This window comes from Typopeltis vanoorti, chromosome 17, assembly GCF_054136105.1.
Source record: "Typopeltis vanoorti isolate ZY-2024b chromosome 17, IOZ_Tvanoo_1.0, whole genome shotgun sequence".
NCBI lineage: Eukaryota > Metazoa > Arthropoda > Arachnida > Uropygi > Thelyphonidae > Typopeltis > Typopeltis vanoorti.
In genome coordinates this window covers 68,620,750-68,647,724 of record NC_143565.1, presented here as the reverse complement: position 1 = coordinate 68,647,724, position 26,975 = coordinate 68,620,750, and the positions used below count along the sequence as shown (strand labels likewise).

At 38.1% G+C, this 26,975-nt stretch overlaps 1 protein-coding gene across 1 annotated transcript in view; it reads right to left on the bottom strand.

The window, feature by feature from the left end:
* Vps13B (vacuolar protein sorting 13B) overlaps positions 1-26,975 on the bottom strand; it is a 1,316,993-nt gene that overhangs the window by 1,275 nt on the left and 1,288,743 nt on the right. The window contains exon 49 of the mRNA XM_090406926.1: positions 25,117-25,257. Coding sequence (XP_090263052.1) covers positions 25,117-25,257 — 141 coding nt within the window. The remainder of the gene's footprint in view (positions 1-25,116; positions 25,258-26,975) is intronic.

Here is a 26,975-nt window from a genome sequence, read left to right as displayed (position 1 = left end):
GTAAGAGGTATAATGTATGGTGACTCAATGATCCGTGGTGTTCAAGATAGGATGCGTGAGGAGTGTTAGCCAGGAAGAACAATAGAAAGGGTGGCTATGGCAATTAAGAGAGGTAAAAGGGTGGATGAGATGATTGTGATGGTAGGAACGAATGACTTGAGTGGTAATATAAGTTGGGCAGCAAGAGATATGAGATTTTTGCTTGAGGCTGTATGGAAGAAGACAGAGAGAGGAAAAATAGTGTGAGTGTTGCCTAGGTATGATAATGATGAGCTGAGCAGAAGAGCAGTGATATTGAATGGCATAATAGCGAGAATGTGTGACAAAAGAGGACTGGTATATGTCGATGCTTGGAGTGCGTTTGAGGAAAGAGAGGAATCATATGAAAGAGACTGCTTACATTTGAATGAGGAAGGACGTAGGCATCTGGAGAGATTGCTGTTCTGAACGAGTCAGTATGTCCCAGGGAGGATGATAGCAGGGGTGGCCTCTTGTGGGAATGGATACTTGGGAGAAGGGAGACAATGTCAGGTAAGACTGAGCCCAGTGGAGTCTAGAAGGGATAATGCTGGGTATAGAAACAATGGCATTTATATGCTGTATACTAATGCCAGGAGTATCCGGAATAAGGGAGAGGAATTGGTGGCGCAGATAGCATCAGCCTGGCCAAAAATTATTGCGATCACTGAGACGTGGTTGACAGAAGGGGATATAAAAACAGGAATAGAAGTCACTGGGTATAGCATTTTTCGCCAGGATAGGAGGGGAAAGCGTGGTGGTGGGGTGCTGCTTATGATAAGTGATGACCTATGTCCTCTAAGAGTGGAGAATTTGGAAGGTAGTGAGACAAATGATTTTGAGAGCGTATGGTGTGAGGTAGAGGTAGGCAAGACAGGATATTTAGTGGGGTGTTGCTACAGACCCAGGAGCACAGAGGATGGGGACCAGGAGATGTTTAGACAGCTAAGTTTGGCAAGTGCAAGAAGAATGATTGTTATGGGAGATTTTAACTTCAGTAGTATAAATTGGAGAGAGGAAGATGCATGTAACAATAGGGGAATGGAATTTCTAGAATTCTTGAGGGACAAATGTCTTAGGCAACATGTAACAGAGGGAACAAGAGGTTCAAAAATTTTGGATTTAGTTATAGCATCAGAAGAGTTGATAATAACTGAGTTGACGTCTCTCCCACCAGTTGGAGAGAGTGACCATATGGTTTTGACTTGGAAAATGAATAGACATGCAGGAGTATCAAAGAGACGGGAACTTATGTGGAATTATAAGGCAGGTGATTATAATAGTCTTAGACGTCAACTTCAGGAAGTTTCATGGAGGGAGGAATTGGAAGGCCGGGATATCACCAGTGCGTGGGAAATTGTGAAAGAATATTTGTTATCAGCAATGGTAAGTTGTATACCACGAGTGAAGAAGAGGCCGCAATTTGGAGTAAAGTGGATGACAAACAATATTAAACAGGAATTGCATGCGAAAAAGAGGCTATGGAAGAGATATAAGGAGACAGGTGAAGATATGCATGAGGAATATAAGACACAGGCCAGAAGAGTGACTCGTGTGGTAAGGAAAGCGAAACTGGAATATGAGAGGAGATTGGCCCTAAGATCCAAAGAAAATCCTAGGGAATTTTTTAGCTATGTGGCCAGTAGGAGGAGAAATGACTGTGGAAGAATGATATTGTGGGATAAAAATGGGAATAGAGTGACTGATGCAGAGGACATAGTGGAATTGTTCAATGAACACTTTATTGGAGTATTTCATCCTGGAGGAGTCAGTTTTAATGCTAGAGGAATAGGACTGGTACGAGGTCTGGAAGTACAGGAGGAGAGTGTGTTTCAGATACTGAGTACTCTGGATGTCAGTAAAGCTGTGGGACTGGATGGTATTTCGCCACGAGTTTTGAGAGAATGTGCTAGGGAATTGACAATACCTTTAACGTGGCTTTTCAATGAAAGTCTGGCTTTGGCAAAGGTGCCCAGGGAATGGAAGGAAGGTAAGATAGTGCCATTGCATAAGGGTGGTAACAGACTGGAAGTGTCTAATTATAGGCCAGTCTGTGTGTCATCAGTAGTTGTTAAGATCTTGGAGAAAGTAGTGAGGGACCGTGTACAGCATTGGGCAGATGAGGGTAATGTTATCTGTGAGAATCAACATGGATTTGTGAAAGGACGCTCTTGTTTTAGCAATATGCTAGCCTTTTATAATAAAGTTACAAGAGCATTAGATGAGGGAAAGGCATATACTGCAATTTTCTTATACTTGGCGAAGGCATTTGACAGGGTGCCACATGATAAGCTGATATTTAAGTTGCAGCACATGGGTCTGGATGTCAGATTGGTCAACTGGATTCAGGATTGGCTGTCTGATAGGTATCAGAGAGTTGTGTATGGTGGAGCAGTTTCCAGGAGGCAGAGGGTTACAAGTGGGGTCCCACAGGGCTCAGTACTAGGACCTATATTGTTTAACCTTTATATCAATGACATAGCCAGTGGATTGCAGGGGGATATTCAGTTGTTTGCGGATGATGCGAAGCTTGGAAGGATTATTAGTAATAGTGCAGATGTGGTAGCCCTGCAAGAGGATTTAAATAAGCTAGATAGATGGGCAAATGAATGGGGGTTGTCGGTTTAATGCAGCAAAATGTAAGGTCTTGAGGTTTGGGGAAACATCGATGTGATGCTGCATACCCTATGGGAGGAGTTATACTGGAGGAAGTTGGGGAGACAAGAGATCTGCGGTTGATGATTGATAGAAACCTGAAGTTTATGGGACATATTGCAAAGGTGGTGAAGGTAACACAGAGGATTGCTGCAATTATGAGATGGATACTGAGCTGCAGAGATAAGAGGGTTATCATTCCGTTGTATAATTCTCTGATCAGACCACACTTGGATTATTGTTCTTAGATTTGGTCCCCAGGATTTGAAGGGGATAAATTAACTGTGGAAAGGATACAAAGACGGATGACAAAGATGGTTTCAGGACTGTACAAGGATAGTTATGAGGATCGGCTGAGAGAATGTGGACTGCAGAGTTTGGTGGATAGAAGAAGGAGAGGTGATATGATTGAGACTTTTAAACTGTTGAGAGGTGGTTACAGGGTTGACACTGGGGAGTTCTTTGGCTTGGTTGATCAGCGGGAAGGAGTGATGACAAGAGGCCATCCCTGGAAGTTACGAAAGGAAACTGTGAGCAAGAGGGTAAGGAGTGGTTTCTTTGTGTGGAGGGTGGTTGAGCCGTGGAATGCATTGCCTGATGGAGTGGTGGGAGCGAGAACGGTCAGTGGGTTTAAGGAGTGGTATGATAAACTTTGTGTTTCTCAGGGGGGGACCTCCCCTCGATGAGTCTTGACAGACTTTATGTCTTAGAAAGGACCTCCCTCGATGAGTCTTTTGACTCCTTGGAGGCCTGAATAATAATAATCTGAATTTGTGTGGTGTTTACTTATAAGAAATGATACTAAAGGAATGGCTCTAACACATATCTAATTGTAGATTATTTTTAGTAAGTTTTTTAATTTATGTCAATTTTAGTGTATTAATGTTTTTTTTTTTTTTTCATGCATTTGATTTTAATTCTTTAGTGAATGTGTTATATATATTCATTAGAATATGTGGGTAAGCTGTGGCTGTTTAAATAAGATAGCAGTGTGTGTTTCAGAATACAATTTGAATGTGGTGTTGATGGGCAATGAAATATCAATGATTGAGGGTGAATATAGAATGACTGCAATTGTAGTGAATGAGAATATATCAAGGAAAATGAGTAATTACCTAATGAGCAAGAAAATTAAGGTAAAAGGATATTGTGTGAGTGGTAGAAATCAAGTGATCTTGTTCGTAACAAGAAGAGTGCAGAAGTAACATGAATGATAATTGTAAGCAAGACAGACAGACTGAATATGGTATAATAGTAAGGGATGAATGATATAGGAGTGTGTGTGTGTGTGGGGGGGGGAAAGAAACAGTAAGAAAGGAAAGGAAGCAATGAAGCTGTTTAAAATAAAAAAAGAAAAAAAAAACAGAAATCACCCACACAATGAAAGGTAACAAAGATCCACAACAGTTCCATGTGTGGATAAGTGATTATGGAGAAAGAAGTAATCTAATGATATACCTCTTAAAGAGTTGGAGGCTGTACTCACTGGGAAAAACAGTATGTAAGAGATTGTTCCAAAGAAATCAGGTGAATGGAATGAAGGAAGTTTGTTCAATATGTCTGGAGTTGAAGAGTGCATAAGTGTTTTCCAGTGGCTGCTCTGGTTCTTACATGATTAGAAGAAAGTGGAGGAGTGGAAGTGGTCAGTTCAACAAAGCAGAGCCCATGAGAGTGGGCACTGCTCTGCTGAACTAGCATAGTACAGAAACTGCTCCACAGAATAGGTGGTGCAGAAACAGAGTATCTATGGGAAAGCAAATGAAAGGAATCTGTGAGAGAGGGGCCACCTAATGAGAAGATCATCATCTTCTGTATACCATAAAGAATTCTTAGGGAGCTTTTAGATGCACCAATCTAAATGTGAGAAGAATATTCTGAGATTAATTTGGATCTGAGAAATCTAAAGTGTTACAAGTTTTTTTTTCCCACTTGGTTAGATAATAATAAATTTAGTTTAATCCTTTATCCAAGTGTAAGCAAACAAAGTTTGTGCCTGAAGGATCTTCAGGACTGAGGCAACTCGTGGTAAAGGTGGACCAAGCTCTCATCACTCCTTGTCTTAGTATCTCCCATAATGCAAAGCACATCTCCTTGGGGAGATGTATAATGCTATGCATTAAGGGAAGGGCCACTACCCAGACTGGTTTCGACCTTTATTGAGGTCTCATCAGTGGGAGCCACACCCAGAAGTGGTGATACCAAGGTGGAAGCAATGGAGAAGTTAATGGAAGAAAAAAAAAAAAAAGAAAAAATTTCCAACATCTTTCTCTAAATCCAGAGTAATTTAATAATAAGGTGAGACACCTTTTGGCAACTCGTGGTAAAAGTGCACTTCTTCATTGGTTCCACCTTGGTATCACCACCTCTGGGTCTGGCTCCCACTGAGAGACCTCAACAAAGGTCGAAACTGGTCTGGGTAGTGGCCCTTCCCTTAATGCATAGCATTATACATCTCCCCAAGGAGATGTGCTTTGGATTATGGGAGATACTAAGACAAGGAGTGATGAGAGCTTGGTCCACCTTTACCACGAGTTGCCTCAGTCCTGAAGATACTTCATGCACAAACTTTGTTTGCTGACACTTGGATAAAGGATTAAACTAAATTTATTATAAAGTGTTAAAAATTTAGCATAAGAGAAGTAATGTTTTGAATGAAAAAGACCACTTAAGTTTTTTAGAGTCTGAGGCAGTTATGGAGGTAATACGTTTGTGCCAAGATAAGCTGGATGTGACAACCAACACAAGAAGAGAAAGCTGATCTTAAAAACATATTGAAAAATTATCAAAAGTAAATGGGAGTGAAGTAGAATCATTCTTGTGGATAATAAGACAGGCCCGAGCTTTCACAGCATTGAAATGTAACAAGCTGTCTTAACCCCATTAAAGAAAGGTGAGGAGATCAGTATTTAAGCATTAGTACATTTTAGTACTACAGGGGTTCTCAAATGAGGAAGAGGAATAAAGAGTACAGTCATCAGCAAAACTATGAATATTGTTTGAGGTCAGAGAGAGAGAGAAGGTCACTGATGTAAAGGAGGAAATGAATGAATGAGAGTATAGAACGTTGGGGGGGATGCAGCATTGATTCAGCAATCCAATCATAAAGCAATGGAGTGTACCCATAAGATGGTAGCCTATTCAGGAGAGCTTGATGTCAGACAGGATCAAATGCTTCTGAAATATCGAGAGGGATTACATGGATTTTTCCAAATGTTTCCATTGCTTGTGGTGAAAGGTGGTTAACATAAGTAAGGAGGTCTGCTGTAGAATAAGAATGGTAGAATCCATATTGGTGATCCCTTATTGACTGATGAGTTCCAAGGTAGTGAAGAAGATGGTTATTGATGATCTCCATTGCTTTTGAGTGTACTGAGGTGAGAGGAATGGGATGATAGTTTGATGACTGATTTTTGTCTCTCTTTTTGTGTACAGGCTGAAGATAAAGGCATGCATTCCATGCTACCGAGTAGATGACAGATGAATATGATAGCTTATGTAGGCAATATGGGATGAGTTTTAATTCTGGAGCACAAGTTTTGAGCACAGCTGGAGGAATACCATCTGGCCCAGAAGCTTTATTAGTATCAAGATTAATCAGGATTTTCCAAATGTCCTTCAGGATCGGGGGTAGCATGCAATGGACAGTTTGTGGTAGTACAGGAGGTGGTTTGCCTTGGTCATCTAAATGAGAGTTGGAGGAAAATAAATACTGATATCAAGAAGTTTATTTTTGGTTTCAGAGCTTATTCTTGGGAATGATTACCATAGTACCATGAGGATGCGAGATGGGAACAAAGAAGGCAGAAGTTATATCCAACTGCCTTAGCGAGTGTGCAGGAGGTTTGGCTGCCAGCTGATCAGGAGGCAAACTGATTGCATTTTGTTCTTATGAAGTATGCTTTGGAATCAATGATAACTTTTTAACATTTGTTTCAAGCTACAGTGTAAGCAGAATGAGAAGCAGGAGTTTTGATTTAAGACATTGCTGATTCATGCATTTTTATCATTGATTGCAGAGGTATATTTTTTAAAAAACTAGATCTTGGAAAAAGTTGGGGAATTTGCAGCAAAATGGGGAAATGAAGGCTCTTGTTCTAGTGAGGATTATTTCAGATATCAGTTCAGTGCAATGCTTGGATCAGGAGAGCAAAAACAGTAATCTGACCATGAAAAGAGACAAAAATTCGAAAGGTTATCCCAGTTGGAACAACTGTAGTACCATAGGGTATGAGGCTAAGACTGGCTGGGAGGAGAACAAACTAGAAAAGGAGACTTGGATAAAAATGTGGTCAGAACTGAAAGAAGGAGAGAAGAGATCCACAGTGAATTTGGAGGAAGAACTCATGATGGAGGACATCTATAAAGAAAGAGATGTAGTGAATTAGTGGGGTTGAGGAATGAATTAATGTAGGTGCAGAATGAGACAGCACATTTAGAGAAGAGATTGTTGTTGACAGTGAAAGAGGGAAGTTGCAATGAAAGAACTGGATATGAATGATGACAGCAGAAGGCTGAAAAACAGAATAGGGGATGGGTGGAGAGATTGAATAGTATTGTGTGGGGAATCTATGGTAAAGGATGTTTGTATAGAGCATGTGTTGAAAGTTTGAGAGGGAGAATTACATGACATGAGAGAGAGACTGTGGAGAGGAGAGAAATGCAGAAAAATTGACTATTTTTGTTGGAACAAATGTTTTCAGAGGAAGCATAAATGAGGCAGCAAAAGATTTGGATGTTGGTAGAGATAGTGAAGTGGAAAAGTTTGAGAGGTAGAGTTGTGTTGCCAAGGTATGATAGCTAATCCTTCCTTTAGTGTTACATGGAGATCAGCATTCATTTCACACAAATTATGCACTCTACAACCGTGTTATAAATAATTATTTTAATTTCCCAACATTTCGACCTTCATATTAATCATTGAATGGTTAATTCAATCGAAAACGGGGATTTGAGGCTATCTGGTGAAATAACGTGCTGTTAGAAAGCTCCTGAAAGATCTGCGATTTTTGTTAATTTGTTGATTGTTTTCTTTGATTTGATGGTGTGATTGTTGTACTACAGAGTTTTATAGCATAATTACAGAAATAATTATGAATTCGTTATTATTAGACCTTAGGGCAGTACCGGCAGAAAATATTGCGGCGGCTTTGTCATTCCATGATTTTAATTTAGACTTCAGTCGTTTCGTTAAGTGTGAGATGTGCTATATGTATTCTTTCGATTACATAAACGATTTGTGGATGTTTAGGACAAATGGAAGGAGGGTGTGTGTGAAGTGACCTGAATGAGGAAATGATGAATGCAAATATGAAATTGATGACAGAAAGTGCTAGTAGCGAGAATGTCGCGGGGAAAATGAGTGCACGTTCAAAAGAGAAGGACGGTGTGAAAGAGAGGTGAAAGAATGTTAAAAAAATCAGTAAAAAAGAAAATGAGTAATATAAAATCCGTAACGGATGTTAAAAAGGACGAAAGTGAGGCGAGAGAGGAGGAAGGAAACAAAATTGAGAGAACGAATGAAACCGGAAACGGCGTGATGCAGGAATCGAAAATGGCTGGAGTGGTGGAAGGAAACGAAATTGAGAGAACGAATGAAACTGGAAACAGCATGATGAAGGAATCGAAAGTGGAAAAAATCGAAAAAATGAATGATAGCGAAAGTTGGACACACGGTGGACAGAATGTACGGAAGCACAGAAGGATGAATGAGAGTGAAAGTGATTGAAAGATTGAATGATAGAGCGAATGTGACGCGAGATTCGGAAGTTGAATTGGATTGGATGAGGAAAGAGATGAAATGGACGAGGAATGAAACTAAGAAAATTCGGGTAAAAAATATTAAAACAAATCATGATGGCACGAAAGAGTTAACGAAAGATGAGTGAGTGGCGTTGTATGGTGACTCCTTTATTAAAGGTGTGCTGGATGATAAGATGCATAAGGGTATGTTTTCCAGGTGGTAAAATGAGTAGAATGATTGAGGCATTGGATATGAGGAGGGAGCGAGCAACGGAGTTAATGGTTTTAATCGGTATGAATGATTTGAAAGAAGACAAATAGAGCATTAGAATGGAAATCAGGAGGCTGCTTAGAAGGATAAAAGAGAATAGTGTGACAGGAAAGGTGGTCAGCGTGTTGCCTAGGTATGACTGTGGTGAGGAGATGAGGCAGAGAGCAAGGATTATGAATGATATGCTGGCTGAAATGTGTGAGGAGACGGGAGTGCAGTTTGTTAATGAGTGAGCTGTATGGGAACGATGGGCTGCATTTGAGTGGTTATGGTGTGAGTCGCTTGGAGAGACTGCTGCTGGAAAGTAGAAAAGTGAGTAGAGTGAGAGAGAATAAATCAGATCAAGTGGGAAGTGATGTGGAAGAGCAGGAGAGTAAGATAGGAGAGATTGAAGAGGTCGTTATGAATGAGGAAGTGAGTGGTATGAGTATAGAAAATGAGAGAATGGGTGTGCAAGAGAAACAGGAAAATGGGGAGGCTCAGGGCGAACAGGGGGGGGGGGGTACACAGCATGAGAAAGGTGGATGCTCCGAAAGGAGGTGAGAGCATATGTAGAAAGGAATGGGATGACCTGGGATCAAGAGGACACAGTTGGAATTGAAAAGGGTTTTAAAATGAATAACCAGAAAGGGAAATGACCCCAGTCGAGCATTGAGAGATCACATCGAGTGGGTGGTATCAGTGGAACTACTGTAGATCCAGAAATGAGCTGTTGTGTTTGTATACAAATGCTAGAAGTATAAGAAACAAGGCAGACGAAATGGTTGCATTAATTGTGTCTGTTCACCCAAAGATTGTCGGAATAAGTGAGACATGGTTGAAAGAGGACGACATCCTGACAGGAATAGAGATGGAAGGGTATGATATGTTTCGTGAGGATAGAAAGGGTAAAAAGGGAGGGGGAGTGCTATTGATGATAGAGAAAGATTATGTCCATACAAAGTAGAGATGCAAGAGGGAAATAGTGCCAGTGGTTTTGAGGCAGTATGGTGTGAGATAGAGGTGAATGGAATCAAATACTTGGTGGAATGTTGTTATAGACCAGGAAATGTGGGTGGTGGTGATAATGAAATGTATAATCAAATTAGATAAGCAAATAAGAAGAGAGTGATCATTATGGGTGATTTTAATTATGGCATTTTAATTCGTTATGGGTGATTTTAATTATAGACTGGAATGATGAGATAGCAACTGGAAGTAAAGAAAACGAGTTTCTTGAGTTTTTGAGGGATAACTACTTCAGACAGTATGTAACAGAGGGCATGCGAGGATTGAGGGTCTTGGATTTGGTCATCTCATCAGAGGATGTAATTATAAATAAAGTGTCAAATCATCCACCAATTGGTGAGAGTGACTACAAGGTGATGATTACCTGGGTGGTTGCCAGCAGTGTGAGGACCTCTGTGAGAAATAGGTACATGTGGAAATACAAGGGAAGGGGGTGATTATGAAGAGCACAGGAGACAGCTTGTGGATGTAACATGGAATGAGGAGTTAGCTGGAAAAGAGAAGAAGGTTAAATAAAGTAGGTGTGAGATGGATGAATAAAGAGATTAAGGATTCGATACAGAGAAAGAGGGCACTGTGGTGGCAGCATAAGCGAAGTGGAAATAACCAATTCCATGAGGTCTACAAAGACCAAGCAAGGAGGATGACTTGGTTGGTGAGGGTAGCTAAAGAGAGGTATGAACAGCAGTTAGCTAATGAAGCCAAAAAAGAATCCTAAGGAGGTCTTTCGATATGTAGCCAGCAAAAGAAAGAATGATTATGTAAGAATGACATGGATTGGAGAAAATGATATAAAGACAGCTGTTGCAGAATGTGTGGTAGAGATACTTAATGAGCAGTTCACATAGGTCTTTCAAACTTGTGAATGTGACTTCATGGAGAGATTGAGAGCAGTAGATGATGAGGAGGAGAGACTGACTGTAAGTAAGCAAGAGGTGTATGGGGAGTTGAGTAAACTAGATGTTAATAAGGTTGTGGGACTTGATAATATATCGCTACGTATTCTGAAGGAATGTGCCAGGGAGTTGACACCTGTCTTGACATATTTTTTTAATACGAGTCTTGCACTCAGTCAAGTCCCTAAGGAGGGCAAGATTGTGCCACTTCATAAAGGAGGTGATTGAACTCAAGCATTAAACTATAGGCCTATCTGTGTGTCAGGTGTTGTGCTTAAGTTGTTGGAGAAGCTTGTGAGAACTAGGATCCAGAGTTGGGTTGACAACAATAGTATCATCTTTGATGGACAGCATGGATTTGCTAAAGGGAGGTCATGTTTTAGTAATCTACTTACTTATTACAATAAAGTGACTGCTTTCTTGGACAGAGGAGAAGGATACACAGTGATATACTTGGATTTTGCAAAGGCTTTTGATAAAGAACCTCATGATAAATTGATAGTCAAAATGGAGCAGATGGGGTTGGATATTAGATTGGTGCATTGGATTGGAGATTGGCTGACTGATAGGTATCAACAAGTTGTGTATGGGGGAGCGATGTCAAGGAAAAGGAAAGTCACTAGCAGAGTGCCTCAGGGATCTGTTTTAGGGCCATTACTGTTTAACTTGTATGTTAATGATATCAATAACAATAGTATCATCTTTGATGGACAGCATGGATTTGCTAAAGGGAGGTCATGTTTTAGTAATCTACAATAAAGTGACTGCTTCCTTGGACAGAAGAGAAGGATACACAGTGATATACTTGGATTTTGCAAAGGCTTTTGATAAAGTACCTCATGATAAATTGATAGTCAAAATGGAGCAGATGGGGTTGGATATTAGATTGGTGCATTGGATTGGAGATTGGCTGTCTGATAGGTATCAACAAGTTGTGTATGGGGGAGCGATGTCGAGGAAAAGGAAAGTCACTAGCAGAGTGCCTCAGGGATCTGTTTTAGGGCCATTACTGTTTAAGTTGTATGTTAATGATATAGCTGAAGATTTAGATGGAGATATTCAGTTGTTTGCAGATGATGCAAAGTTGGGATGAACCATGAAGAGTAGTGAGGATGTTGTGACCTTGCAAGAAGACTTGAAAAAATTGAGTGATTGGGCATGGAAATGGGGATGTGAGTTCAATGTTGCAAAATGTAAGGTTTTAAAATTTGGAAAACAAAGATGGGATGCAGAATTTATGCTTGGTGAGGATACATTGTTGGAAGTGGAAGAAATAAGAGATCTGGGGGTGATAGTGGATAAGGAGCTGAAATTTAGGGGACACATAGCCAAAATTCTGAAGACAACACAAAGGCTTCTGAACGTGTAGAAGTAGGGAGACTCTTGTTCCGTTGTATAAGGCTTTGATTAGGCCACACATGGACTATTGTGCCTAGATTTGGTCACCTGGTTTTCAAAAGGATAAAGAGATGTTGAAAAGGGTCCAAAGGCGACTGACTAAGGTAGTTTCTGACCTCTGGAATGTCGAGTATGAGGAAAGATTGAGGAGATGCAATTTGCAGAGTCTGATGGACAAGAGGAAGAGGGGAGATATGATAGAGACCTAAAAGTTGGTAAGGGATTGTTACAGGATCAATGGTGGAGAAGTTCTACAGAAAATTGTGCAAGATTGGGGGAGAACCAGAGGTCATCCCTGGAAACTGTATAAAGAAGGTGTGAGTAGGGGAGTGAGAGTCAGGATTTTTTCATGCAGAGTTGTAAATGATTGGAATGCCTTGCCTGAGAGTGTGGTGTCTGCAGGGAGTTTGTATGTGTTCAAAGCATGGTATGATGAGCTGTGTGTGTGTGTGTGTGTGTGTGTGTGTGTGTGTGAGAGAAAAGGACCTCCCAGATGAGTCTTTGACTACATGAGGTCTTGGGTAATAATAATAATAATATTAAAGTCATCTGGAGTACACACATATATATATATACAGAGACAAGCTAAATTACATTTCACATAATATGCTGAAGAGACAATGAGTTGATCAACGGTTATTCTACTGGTCTGACCTCTAATAAAAATAAAATAAAATCACAATAAATAAATTAAATTAAATATATTAACTACATCAAAGCTATATTCATTTAAGACAACATCAGAAAAACATTCTTTCATATACATAGTTTTGTTACAGTAAAATGATGTCTTAATTTAACATGACAATTGTTATGTTAGATTTAGGATCCTGGATTACTATGGTTCTATAATAAATTTAGTTTAATCCTTTATCCAAGTGTAAGCAAACAAAGTTTGCACCTGAAGTATCTTCAGAACTGAGGCAACTTGTGGTAAAGGTGGACCAAGCTCTCATCATTCCTTGTCTTAGAATCTCCCATAATGCAAAGCACATCTCCTTGCAGACATGTATAATGCTATGCATTAAAGGAAGGGCTACTACCGAGACCGGTTTCGACCTTTGTTGAGGTCTCGTCACCAGAGGTGGTGATACTAAGGCAGAAGCAATAGAGAACTCATATAGGTAAATATGACTTTACCAAGAGGTGTCTCACCTTATTATTAAATTACTGTCCGCGCGGTTAGCCTAGTGGCTATGCACTTCGCAACCATATGCCTGGGGAAGGAGTGTTCTGGGTTCGATTCTCATCACCGACGTGAGGAGCTTAAGGATCTTCCTCAGCCATAGCCAAGTTATCCGGTCTTGGGCGTGGTCAACAGGGTTTTTCCCCCAGTTTATCTGGGGTTTTTCATCCCACAAGCAGACAAACCGGCAACATGAACACACGGATCTACAGCCATAAATACTTAACCTCCAATGAGGGGGGCTCAACTTGCCCCAATAGGGACGGGGGAGAAAACTCCATATGAAACAATAAATAAATAAATTAAATTACTCTGGATTTAAAGAAAGATGTTGGAAGTTTTAGACTATCATAAATTATTTTTTATTATATTTATTAAAAAATAATTTATTATAGCCTAACCAAGTGGGAAATCACTTGAGGACATCACTAGTAACTTTCCTTTTCCTGAATATCGCTCCCCCATACACAACTTGCTGATATCTATCAGACAGCCAGTCTCCAATCCAATGTACCAATCTAATATCCAACCCCATCCACTCCAGTTTGACTATCAACTTATGCAGTGATCTATCAAAAGCCTTTGCAAAATTTAAGTATAGTACTGTGTATCCTTCTCCTCTGTCCATGGAAGCACTCACCTTATTGTAATAAGTAAGCAGATTACTAAAACATGACCTCCATTTAGCAAATCCATGCTGTCCATGAAAGATAATACTATTGTTGTCAACCCAATTCTGAATCCTAGTTCTCACAAGCTTCTCCAACAACTTAACTACAACATCTGACACACACAGATAGGCCTATAGTTTGATGCTTGAGTTCTATCACCTCCTTTATGAAGTGACACAATCTTGTCCTCCTTCCACCCCTTGTAAAAAATATTTTGTATATAAAAATGTAAGTGTATATACACTCGAAATTTTTTTAATCTGTAATATGATATCTACAAATTGATATATTTCAAACAAGATTATCTAAGTTAGTTTGTTAAAAAAATTTCAAAACAGCAGATATATTTACGAGTGATAAAATCCTGAGAGTGAGAATTATGTTTCAGACAGAAGGCTGAACTTATAAGAAAAATTAGGGAAGTATGATAAAATGTGATGAATGATTGATAAATGAGTATGTGTGAGATACATGTTACTTTTGTGGAGCTGAGCAAGAATGACTTCTTATACAGGAAACCTCCACAGATTGTACTGCCAGAATTTAATTACAGGCTTTATTTGGTATAGTGTGTTGTCGTTGATCTCTTTCTATTTCATGAATTTTGCCACTGGGATATTAATTTTTGTCTTATGATCTGTCTGTATTCACACAGACAGACAGATGTTGGTATCCTAAGGGACAAGCTCACCTGGCTGTAGTTTCTGCAGCCTCACTTCAGTTAATCTTAACATGACCTACGATCCAACATAGGCAAATGTCCAGCTGGAGCCTCATTATTTGAATGTTCTATCCATGAGAGCACTGGGTAGAACATTTAATGAATTATTGTAAATAATGCATCTTTGGTGGTGTTTCAATTTTATGTAATTAAATGCAAGCATTTAATTGCATGCAGTCCTTTAGAACATAGCTGTATAACTGTTGCTATATTTTAGCAGAATCTGCTGTCTGAAAGAGAGCTGCAGATCCCACTACATAACTCTGATTTTTAACCATCTATATAAAAGTATAAAATCAGAGAACTCTGCTTTGCATGTACATTCTGCTGTATTTTGCAAAATTGTTTGACAGAAATACAGGAACATGTATTATGCAAAAAAGCACGGCTGATGGACAGATAGCAAACAGTAATATATGGAGGTATATATGGAGTAATATATGTGGCACCCCCACAGGTAGGTGACCAGTGGGGTGCCACAAGACTCTGTGATTGGACTACTGCTGTTTAATTTGTACATAATGATATAGGAAATAATCTGAAAGGAAATATTCAGTTGTTTGCTGATGAAGCAGAATTGGGTAAGGTAATAGCTAATCAAGGTGATGTAGAAAGCTAGCAGAATGATTTAAATAGGCTTAGTATGGGCAAAACATAATGGATGTCAATTTGATGTGGAAAAGTGTAAAGTTACGCATTTTGGGATAAATACAAGCTGCATACTACACTGATAGAACTGTACTCCAGGAAACTAGATGGTAGTAGTAGATAGAGAGTTGAAGTTTAGAGGGTATATTGACAAAGTTGCCACGGTAGTGCACAGAATTACATGGTTATTGAAGAACACTCCAACAAGCAGAGATAAGAAAATTATCATACCTCTTTATGTCTTGATACATCCTCATCTGGATTAGTGTACTCAGGTCTGGTCACCTGGTTTTCTTGGGGATGAGGAAGTAGTAGAGAGGTCCAGAAGTGAATGATCAAGATGGTGAGTTGCCTGTGAAATGCTCTTTATGAGGACAGACTGAGGATTTATGGATTGCAAAAGCTGACTGATACATAAAAAAGGGGTGATATGATAGAAACATTTAAGTTACTTAAAGGCTGTTGGAAGTTTTTTTCACTTGGCTAGACTATAATAAATTTAGTTTAATCCTTTATCCAAGTGTAAGCAAACAAAGTTTGCACCTGAAGTATCTTCAGGACTGAGATAACTCATGGTAAAGGTGGACCAAGCTCTCAACACTCCTTGTCTTAGTATCTCTCATAATGCAAAGCACATCTTCTTGCAGACATGTATAATACTATGCATTGAGTCCTGAAGATACTTCAGGCACAAACTTTGTTTGCTTACTTGGATAAAGGATTAAACTAAATTTATTATATGTTAAAAAACATTTAATTTTCTTGACCATAAAGCTCTGGAATGACTTCTAATGGGACTATATTGATCAAGTACATATAATAAACAACTATGTTATAACAATTAGTTTCACCAACTAAGGCTGTTGGCATCTTCAGGGTACATAACTGATGTAAGGCACTAAAAAGTAAAAAACTGTTACAAACTATAATCAACCGATTCCAATTATATTAGACAAAGAACAGAGTGCATACAATACATGCATGTATTGTACGCATGTATAATACATGCATGGAGCGTGTATGATCTCACTTGTTGTTATTTAGGAACGTACTATAGTTGGCACTGTAATTACAGTGAATTATCACTGAATGAAAAGGGAGACAAAATAACCACAGTTAATTTGTCCCCTTCAAATCCCGGGGACCAATTTTGAGAACAAATGCCCAAGTGTGGTCTGATCAGGGTCTTATACAACGGAATGATAACTCTTTTATCTCTGCAGGTCAGCATCCTTCTCGGTATTGCAGCAATCCTCTAGGTTACCTTCACCACCTTTGCAATATGCTAATAAAATTAGTTTAATCCTTTATCCAAGTGTGAGCAAACAAAGTTTGCGCCTGAAAGTATCTTCAGGACTGGGGTAAGGTGATACAACACCAGGGCAACTCATTGCAAAGGTGGAGCAAGATACCAACACTCCTATCTCAGTATCTCCTATAATGCAAAGCACATCTCCTTGCGGATATGTCTAATGTTATGCATTAAGGGAAGGGCCACTACCCAGACTAGTTTCGACCTTTATTGAGGTCTCTTCAGTAGGAGCCAGGCCCAAGTGGAGATACCAGGCAGAAGCATTAGCAGGTCATCTCTACCTATTGGAATTGCCAAATGGTGTGCCAACCTTTTTTAATAAATTACTCTGGATTTAAAGATGTTGAAAGTTTATTTTTCGATTGGTTAGAGTATAATAATAAAATTAGTTTAATCCTTTATCCAAGTGTGAGCAAACAAAGTTTGCGCCTGAAAGTATCTTCAGGACTGGGGTGTGGTGATACAACACCAGGGCAACTCATTGCAAAGGTGGAGCAAGCTACCAACACTCCTATCTCAGTATCTCCTATAATGCAAAACACATCTCCTTGCGGATATGTCTAATGTTATGCTTTAAGGGAAGGGCCACTACCCAGACTAGTTTCGACCTTTATTGAGGTCTCTTCAGTGGGAGCCAGGCCCAAGTGGAGATACCAGGCAGAAGCATTAGCAGGTCATCTCTACCTATAGGAATTGCCAAATGGTGTGCCACCCTTTTTTAATAAATTACTCTGGATTTAGAGAAAGATGTTTAAAGTTTATTTTTCACTTGGTTAGAGTATAATAATAAAATTAGTTTAATCCTTTATCCAAGTGTGAGCAAACAAAGTTTGCGCCTGAAAGTATCTTCAGGACTGGGAAAAGGAAAAAAGGAAAAAGAAAAATAAACTTTCAACATCAAAAAAAAAAATTTGCAATATGCTCTCTGAATTTATGCACTATAGTGATATAGTAATTCTTTTATACAAATTCCAAAAGAGTGTTAAGCAGTCTGACATACATATGTTAGTCTGCCAAAGGTTTCTCAATATAGAATATAGACAAAAATTCTTGTCTGCATGAGACAGCAAATACTTTTAAATTTGACTTACAAGTGCATATTGCAATGACAGCTGCTGATCTCAAAAGAAGAGTGGTGATTTATTTATTCATTCACATAAACACCAGGAACAGGCAATGTTCTAAAAGGGCATTTTAATGGGCAGAGGGAGGATTGGATCCAACTACAGAAACATACAATTGGGACCCATCATTTCATCTGCAAGAGATTGTATGCTTCAGTGGTTGGATCTAATCCATCATTAAAACTGCTCTTTTCTGCACCCCCGAGAGGTGGAAGACAGGATGCAAAGGATCTTCACCGCTCTCTGACATTAATCTTGTAGTTGGCATATGTAGTGTAAGAAAATTAACATTCTATCAAAAATGAACCCCAAGAACTTTGCTCTCTTGCAATTGGGATTACTGTTTAACCTAGTCTTTCTTCTGGATTGGGATGAAGAAGTCTGGGATCGAGATTGTATTTATGGCAAAAGTGAATGCAAATGACCTTCTATGATTGGAATTTAAACCCATTTGTAAGTGCCCAGGTGGAAACATGGTCAATGGCTTGATGCAGCTGTTTTTCTATCATCATCATCAAATTCCTGATATATACCCTCAAGGGATACAGGATATGATAGCACTACATGAAAAATGTACATAATTACTAACTTCCTATCTACAATTCTCCTCCAAATCAGTCTGTAAAATGTCAAGACTCCAATATTATCAGGTTTTATATTTCTGTCTTCTAAGGCACTTTTTACTGTATCAATCCACCTATATCTTGGCCGTCCTCTGGGTCTTTTTACTGCCAACCTGGCAGAGAACACTTCTTTTGCTAAACTTTCATCTTCCATTCTGTTTAAGTGGCCATACCACCTGAGATTAGCTCTGCTAATGCATTCCTGAATGTGGACAATATCAAGTTCTTTCCTAATATCCTCGTTTTTAATATGATATTGCTATTAATGCCATCTGTAAATGCCCTAATCTTTCTCAGGACTCTCATATCTGTGGTCTCTAGTCTTTGGTCAAGTGTTTTACTTCTAACGCAGCTCTCATATCCATAAGTTAAAATTGGTTTGAATACTGTCTTGTATACAGTTAATTTAGTGTTTTGGCTAATTTCTCTCTTATTCCATATAAATTTATTCCATTGACTTCTTGCTATACCAACTTTCTAATTCTGTTGTCTATTTCTGTATTTAATTTGCCATCTTCATTAAAAATTGTGCCTAAATAGCTGAAATGTTTTACTTGTTCTATAAGTTCTCCATTTGCAATGCAGTTGATATTTTCAATGTTTCTGCCTATTTTCATTGTCTTTGTCTTTTTAATGCTGATCTTCATACCATATCTATTACAACACTTATTCAATTTAGTCAAAGGAATCTTGCAGACTTGTAGCAGATTTATTTAGAAATATAACATCATCCCATAAAGCAAAGAGCTGAGATTAGCATCTCCAATTTTGATATCAGGTTTAATACCACTTCCCTTCATAATGTGATCCATATAGATAATGAATAACAGAAAGGATAATGTATATCCTTGTCTCACACCAGATTTAACATTAAACCATCTTCTGTACTTCCTTCAATTTTAACTCAAATAAAGACTAAGTATTGCTTGATATAATGCCCCATTAACACCGTATAACTGTAGGGTTTGGAATAGCTTCTCTCTTGGCACCTTGTCATATGCCTTTTCCATATTTACAAAACTTAAATACAGATCTTTGTTATATGCCCATGATTTCTCAACTATCTGTCGTAAAGTGAAAATGTGATCCTGACAGCCTCTAATTGGCCTGAATCCAGCTTGTTCTTTACCAAGCTTCTCTTCCACAATCCTTCTCAACTGTTTCTCAAGTAAACTTGCATATATCTTACCAGGAACACTCAGTAGAGAAATACCTCTGTAATTCTCACATTCAGTTTTATTTCCCATTTTATATATGGGTACTATGAGAGCTCTACTCCAATCATCTGGAATTCGTCCCTCTGTCCAGGCTTACTGAACTATGCAGTGCAGCCACTGTACGACTTTTATACCTCCATACTCGAGCATTTCTAGTCGAATATCATCTACTCCTGCTGACTTTCCACATTTTGGGCTTTTGATGGCTTTTTCTACTTCAAATATGGATATGTATTCCTGAATGCATGCCTGGTCAGTGTTTTTTACCACTGTGCTATCATCACTGCTTGTTTCATTTAGCAGTTTTTCAAAGTAATTACTCCATACTTCAAGGATATCTTTTTCTCCTGTTTTCATGTCACCTTTATCATCTGTAATTCCTTTTATAGTACTCTTTCCTCCATTTCTGAGCTACTCCAACAACCTCCAGAATATCTTGCCATCTTCTTGATATTTATTTTCTATGTTCTTGCCAAAATCCTCCCATGACTTTTGTTTGCTAGTTTTACGCAGTGTTACATTTGTCTCTATTCTCTAAGAGCACAAGCTGACTTATTTGCCAAGAACTTTCGAAATGCTTTCTTCTTTTCCTTCACTACCTCTTTAAGTTCCTGTGTCCACCATGGAGTTCTGATTTTTCTATCCTTGTACAACCTCACCACATGCCTCTCTGGCTGAATCAGTCAATGTTTTCTTCAGAGCTTGGCACTGAATCTCCAAGGTTTGGTTCTTGCTCTCAAACTGTCTCATTTTCTCTTGAATGATATTTGTGTATTTTAGTCTATAGTTCACATCTGATAGCTGCTCAATTTTTATTCTCTTTAAAACTTTCTTACATGTTCTTCTTTTCAATATGAAATTCAATTTTATCCTGATCAAGACTAAATGGTGATCACTTATAATTTCAAATCCTCTGTACATTCTGGTGTTGCACCAGTGGGAAAACATCACTATCAACAATAACATAGTCAATCAGACTTTTCTTATTTCTTGCCTTTTCTCTCCATGTGAATTTGTGCACATTTTTATGTTGGAACATGGTGTTAGTAATAACCAGTCCATGTCCTGAGCAGAAATCCAACAAATATATGCCATTATTATTAGCTTTGCTCTTTTCTCCAAATTTTCCCAATATATTTTTGTATGTCTGACAATCATTTCCTACTCTGCTATTTAGATCCCCAAAGGACCAACTTTTCCTTTTTCATTGTGTCAGATGCTTTTTCTAAAGGCTCAAAAAATTCCTCCACTTCTACCTTAGTAGAACCTTCTGTGGGACCATAGGCACAAATAAGTCTCATTGTTCAGTTCCCCATTCTCATATTTGCCCACATTACTCTACTTGAGACTGACTGCTATTCAAGAAGATTAGCCTCGTATTTTGCATTGAATACTATGACTCCTTCTTTTCCTTGATTGTCATTGCCTGAATATATAATATTTTGTATTTATTGCTCAGAAAGATCTCACCAGTTTTTGTCTTTTTTGTTTCAGTCACCTCTATTATGTCGATCTGGTACTTATCTAATTCCTCAGCTAGCTCCATTTCTTTGCCATTCAGGCTTCTTATGTTGATAGTACCAATCTTTAATTCTGGTGATGTTGAGTTGGGGTAAGTTTTAGAATTTGTTCCAGTAGTTGACTTTTTGCTGTGGTTCCCTAGCGAAAACAATGAGGGGGGCTTGTTTAACCGGGCGACGCCCCAGCAGGCATGAAATTTTGTCATGTTGTACCATCATTTGAAATTTTGGTTTAAGCCAATAAGAATACAATTTGGTCGGCTAAATCACAAATTGCCAGCCCATCCTCATCCATTCAGTATCCAGGTAGATACCTAACAGGGTGCACCACGAAAAGGTGAGGATTGGACATTAGATCAGAAGCCTGGTCAGTTCTCCGCATTCCCTTGAAGGCTATGTGGAGGTATCCTCTCAGTTATATAGCTTTGAGCTGTTTTTCTATTAACTTCATATTGCACGAATGAATAATTACAGTAAATTCGTTCTTGTAGAGGGCACTGCTTGTTGCTGGAGAAAGTTGGTCTGTTATTGAGTTGAGTGTGATATCAAATAATGTGATGCTTAATGCAGAATCTTGTGGGACTCCTTTGATTTGGATAAATAGTAGAGAGAGAGAGAGAAAATTCAATTTGGAGTTTGATCAGAAAGGAAGATTTGAATAAGAAGAGAGGAAGGTTTCTTCAAAATATATTCATGATCATATTTATGTGAGTCTCTTTCAGTACACCAAATCTCCATGCTGTGTTATACATTTTTTGCATGTCAAAGGAAACCAATAGTAGTTACTTATTTTATTTTTATTTTTGGTTTATTTAGATAAGTATGTTTACTGGAGGTTTCCAGCATAACTAGATGGTCAAATAGTGATGGTTTTAGAAGCTGTATTGTGATTTAGAGATGAGAAATCCTCTCTTTTTTTATTTTAAATTTTTCATAAGCAGCTGATCAGAGCTAATGGACAATAAGTTATAATTTTTGGATCTCAGCAGCTTGGAGAAGGCAATAATGACTTCCCTATGGAGGGCTTCCAGCCATCTCACGGAAAACTCTGTTGAAAAGACAGAAGCAGTTGATCCATGTAAAATGGTGGCAGGAGTTTCACTATTGCACAATGGAAGTCATCAGGTCTGATAACAGTTGGCTGACAGTTCTTTTTTAAATAGCCTGTTGTAAATTTCCAGACTGTTCAAGGTGAACAGAATCTGATGTTTTTCTGCTTTGCCTTTTTTAGAGCTTAGAATTTGGGGGAAGAGTAAAAAGTCATTTACAATATTTAGGCATAGCTCTCCATGAGAGTATATGCAACTGTGCATCAGTTCTGTATCAGAATTCAAAATTGGTGTATGGGTGTCATCAACTCAAAATTCCTAACATGTACCCTCAGGGGAGTTTACAATAATACGATAGCACTACATGAAAAGGTATATCATTCCTCCGAATTAATCTGCTGAATTAATTGCCCCCTCAATCCCTTACAATCTGACAATGTCATTGATATAAAGGTTAAACATTACAGGTCCCAGTACAATGCCCTGTATAAGCCCACTTGTGACCTTGACACAACTCCCTCTTATGCAACTTTCTGTTATCTATCAGATAGCTAAACTTCAATCCAATTCTCTAAATGATATCTAAATCCACATGCATTAACTTATACATCAGCTTATCATGTTTTGGCACTCTGTCAAATGCTTTTGTAACAAAATAAATAAATAAATAAATAAATAAAATTACAAAGACATTTGACGGAGTCAAATGTGTTTGTAATTTTCCTTTCCTTTCCCATAACTGCTTTTGTTATTTTATCATGCAAGGCAATCAGATTACTAAAACAAGATAATCCTTTAACAAATGCATGTTGACCCCTCATAGATAACCTTGCTTTTGTCTGTCCAATGCCATATATGATTTCTCACTAAATTCTCTCAAATCGTAACAATTACAGAAGAAATACAAGGTGATCTATAGTTTCACACTTCCATTCCACCAGTATCTTACTCTCCATCCACTCCTTGGGCACCTTTCCCATAGCTAGACCTTCAATGAAAAGCCAGTCAATGGAACAGTCAGTTCCTTACCATATTCTCTTAAACATGTGGCAAAATCCTATTCAGTCCCACTGCCTTATTGACATCCCATACTATTAAATCTTTAATCCTCTTTATGCCTGTAGTAATAAAATTTACTTTTCCAAAATGAAATACCCCAAATAAGGTGATCATTAAACAACTCCACAATGACTTCTGCATCAGTCACTTAACTCTCATTTTTGTCCAACAATATCATTCTTCCACAACCATTTCTCCTTCTACTGGTCACATAATGAAAGAATTCCTTAGGATCTTCTTTTGATTGCAGGGATAATCTATTCAGGTATTCCAGTTTTATCTCCCTTACTATTCTAGTTACTTTCCTGGCCTGAGTCCTTAATCCTCATGCAACTGCCCTCTGCCCATCTCTTTCTACTTTTTCCATAACTTATTTTTCACCTGCAGTTCCCACTGAATTACATTAGTCATCCACTTTACACCAAATCATGTTCTCTTTTTCACTTACAACTTTCTATTTCTGTTAATAAATATCTCTCTCTTCCAATTCTTCCATCCATGGAATTTCCCCAAGCTGGTTTCTAAGATAAATGTAATCACCTGCCTTATAATTCCATAGAAATTCCTTTCTGTTTGATACTTCTGCATGTCTATTCATCCTTCAAGTCACATGGTCACTCACCAATGGGTAAGGGGGGGGGGGGAGAAGACAACTAAGTTGCAATCAGATCCTCTGATGTTAGGACCAAATCCAAACTGTTGAATTTGATGTTTCTTATTACTTGTTGCCTAAATCAATTGTCCCTTAAAAATTCCAGAAATTACATTCTCTTACTACTGCATGCTGTTTCTTCTTCTCAAATTATAATGCTGTAGTTAAAATCTTCAATGACAATCACTCATTTTGCACTTGCCAAACTCAATTGTCTAAACATTCCTTACTCTTACCCTCTGCATTTTCCAACTTATAGCAACATCCTACTAAATATCCTGTCCTGTTCATCTCCACCACCTGACACCACATGCTCTTAACACCATCAATGCCATTTCTCTCAAAATTCTTCAATCTTTGAAGATACAACTCACATATCATAAGTAATACTCTACTATCACATTTGTCTTTCTTATCCTGCTGAAATATGCCATATTATTCTATTACTGTCAGGACATCATCCCCTGTCAACCATATTCACTAATCTTAATAATCTTTGGATAGGCTGAGGCTATCAATACCACCAATTCATTTCCTTTATTCCTGAGGTTCTTGGCATTTTTATAAAGAAACATTGATGCATTATCAGTATTTCTATACCTATTATTATTCCCTCTGGACTCCATTTGATAGCAATATACCATACATTCTCCCATCTCTCAAGTGACCATTCACACCAGATCATCCTGCTACCATCCACACTGGCAACTCTTTCCTTGCCCTAACACTCTCACTTGCTTAGAAAACAACAATCTCTCCAGATGCTTATGTTCTTTCTTGTTCAAATGTGGTCCACTTCTCTGATACAGCTCTCTTTTTTCTAACTATTATGTCATTTCTTATTGATGCTCTTCTTCCAACTGCTCTGGGTAACATGTGGTTACCCAGATATGATAATGAATAGGTAAAGTTAATGCTTGAGATTGCAACATGAACTGGTTTACAAGAAATTTAATGTATAATCTCAAACATTAACATTCAGGTCATTTGTACCCACTATTACTATCATCTTATCCACATTTTCACCTTACTTAATTGCTATAGTTACACACTCTATTATTCATCCAGGCAAGTACTCCACGGCATTCTATTCTGCACTCCACAACTCATTAAATTACATTAGGTTTTTGTAGTGTACACTTTACTTTTTTTTCATACTTCAAATAACAATAAAGTTAAAACCGTTAAATTTATGTTCACTTTTCAAAGAAAATTTATATCATTCTTGTTCTTGAAAAAACTTCTGATATGTTCATGGTACATTATCACATATTGCAGATAATTTGATATTATCTGCAATATCATTATAAATATCAAAAAAATAATTATTGATAGCATTTCAAGCTTACCTCAGTAGGAAAGGCCTTGATGTTGTGTTTGGGAATGAGATAAATCTTGCTGGGATTATTACTTGCTTCCCAACAATGAACCTCTGTCAAAGCAAATGTTTGCTGTTGGCTATCTTCTTCCTTGCTTACAACACACAAAACCTAGGTATCATTAAGAAAAAAAAAGTGCTTCAGAAATATTTAATAAAAAATACAGTTAACTAGTTCATCTATCATTTTACAAGAAGACCTAGCATAGACTTTATGTACTAATCTATATAACAGATAATTCAGAAAAGGATTTACATCTGCTTGGGAAAAAAAGTTGTTTGAGTTGTTCTTCATAAACTTTAAAGCAAAAATAAATAAATAAATAAATAAAATAAGGAAAATAAACATAAACATACATTTTATTAATTATCTTGATGCATATTTGCATACTTATATCTAAAATCATACAAGGATTAGGTAAAGAAACTGCTTCAATTGAAAGCAGATTATTTAATGTGGAAAAGTGTAAAGTTACACATTTTGGGACACAAAGATTACAAGCTGCATATCACATAGAGAAAATTGTACTCCAGGAATTTGGGGACAGTAGTAGAGAGAGCTGAAATTTAGAGAGCATATTGCTAAAGTAGCCAGGGTAGCTCACAGGTTATTGAAGAGCACACTAACAAGCATAGGTAAGGGAGTTATTATGTTACTTAAAGGCTGCATATAATAAATTACAAGCTGCATATCACATAGAGAAAATTGTACTCCAGGAATTTGGGGACAGTAGTAGAGAGAGCTGAAATTTAGAGAGCATATTGCTAAAGTAGCCAGGGTAGCTCACAGGTTATTGAAGAGCACACTAACAAGCATAGGTAAGGGAGTTATTATGTTACTTAAAGGCTTTTATAGCATTGATATAGGGAAAATGTTTCAGCACTTGGCTATAGGGGGAAGAACAAGAGGTCAACCTTGGAAGTTAGATCAGAGTGTGGTCAGCAAGGGTGCAAAGAACAGAATGGGTTGCCTGAGTCAGTTGTGAGTGCTTTGTCTGTTAATGGATTCAAGGAGAGGTATGATAGATATTGTGTTGATAGTTTGGGTCTCCCACTGTGAGTCTTGGGACTCCATGAAGATGCCATTGCAATAATAATAATAATACTTTACATAGTGGCATCACACTGTCTTCTAAGTAGCTTTCCTGATGAACAAAGCAGTTTTGTTTACCTTTGATGTTAGATTTAGTACTCTAGTCACACAAGAGGCAAGATGGCTTGGCAAGCTAGTTTTTTATTTATTTTTATGGAGCATACCCATGAAAGGTTTATTTGTAAACTTATAGTACATTCATATTGTGGTGGGCTAAGGATTTATTATTCTTATTGATTTTTATATATTACTTTTATTATGATTCAGTCCTCCATGGAGTCAAAAGACTCGTGGGAGGCCCAACCTAGAAAACACAAAGTCTATCATACCATTCCTTGAAATCATTGACTGTTTGTACTCTCATCATTCTATCAGGCAATGCATTCCACAGTTCAACTACCTTCCATGCAAAGAAACCACTCATCACCCTCTTGCTCACTTCCATTCATAACTTCCAGGAATAGCCTTTTGTCCTCACTCCTTCCCTCTGTTCCATCAAACAAAACAACTTCCCAGTGTCAACCCTGTAACCACCTCTCAACAGTTTAAAAGGCTCAATCACATCACTTCTTCTTCTATCTATCAAACTCTGCAGTCCACATTACCTCAGCTTGGCTTCATAACTAACATTGTACAGTCCTGATACCACCTTTGTTATCTGCTTCTGCACACTTTCCACAGTTAATTTATCCCCTTCAAATCCCAGGGACCAAATTTGAGAACAAAAGCCCAAGTGT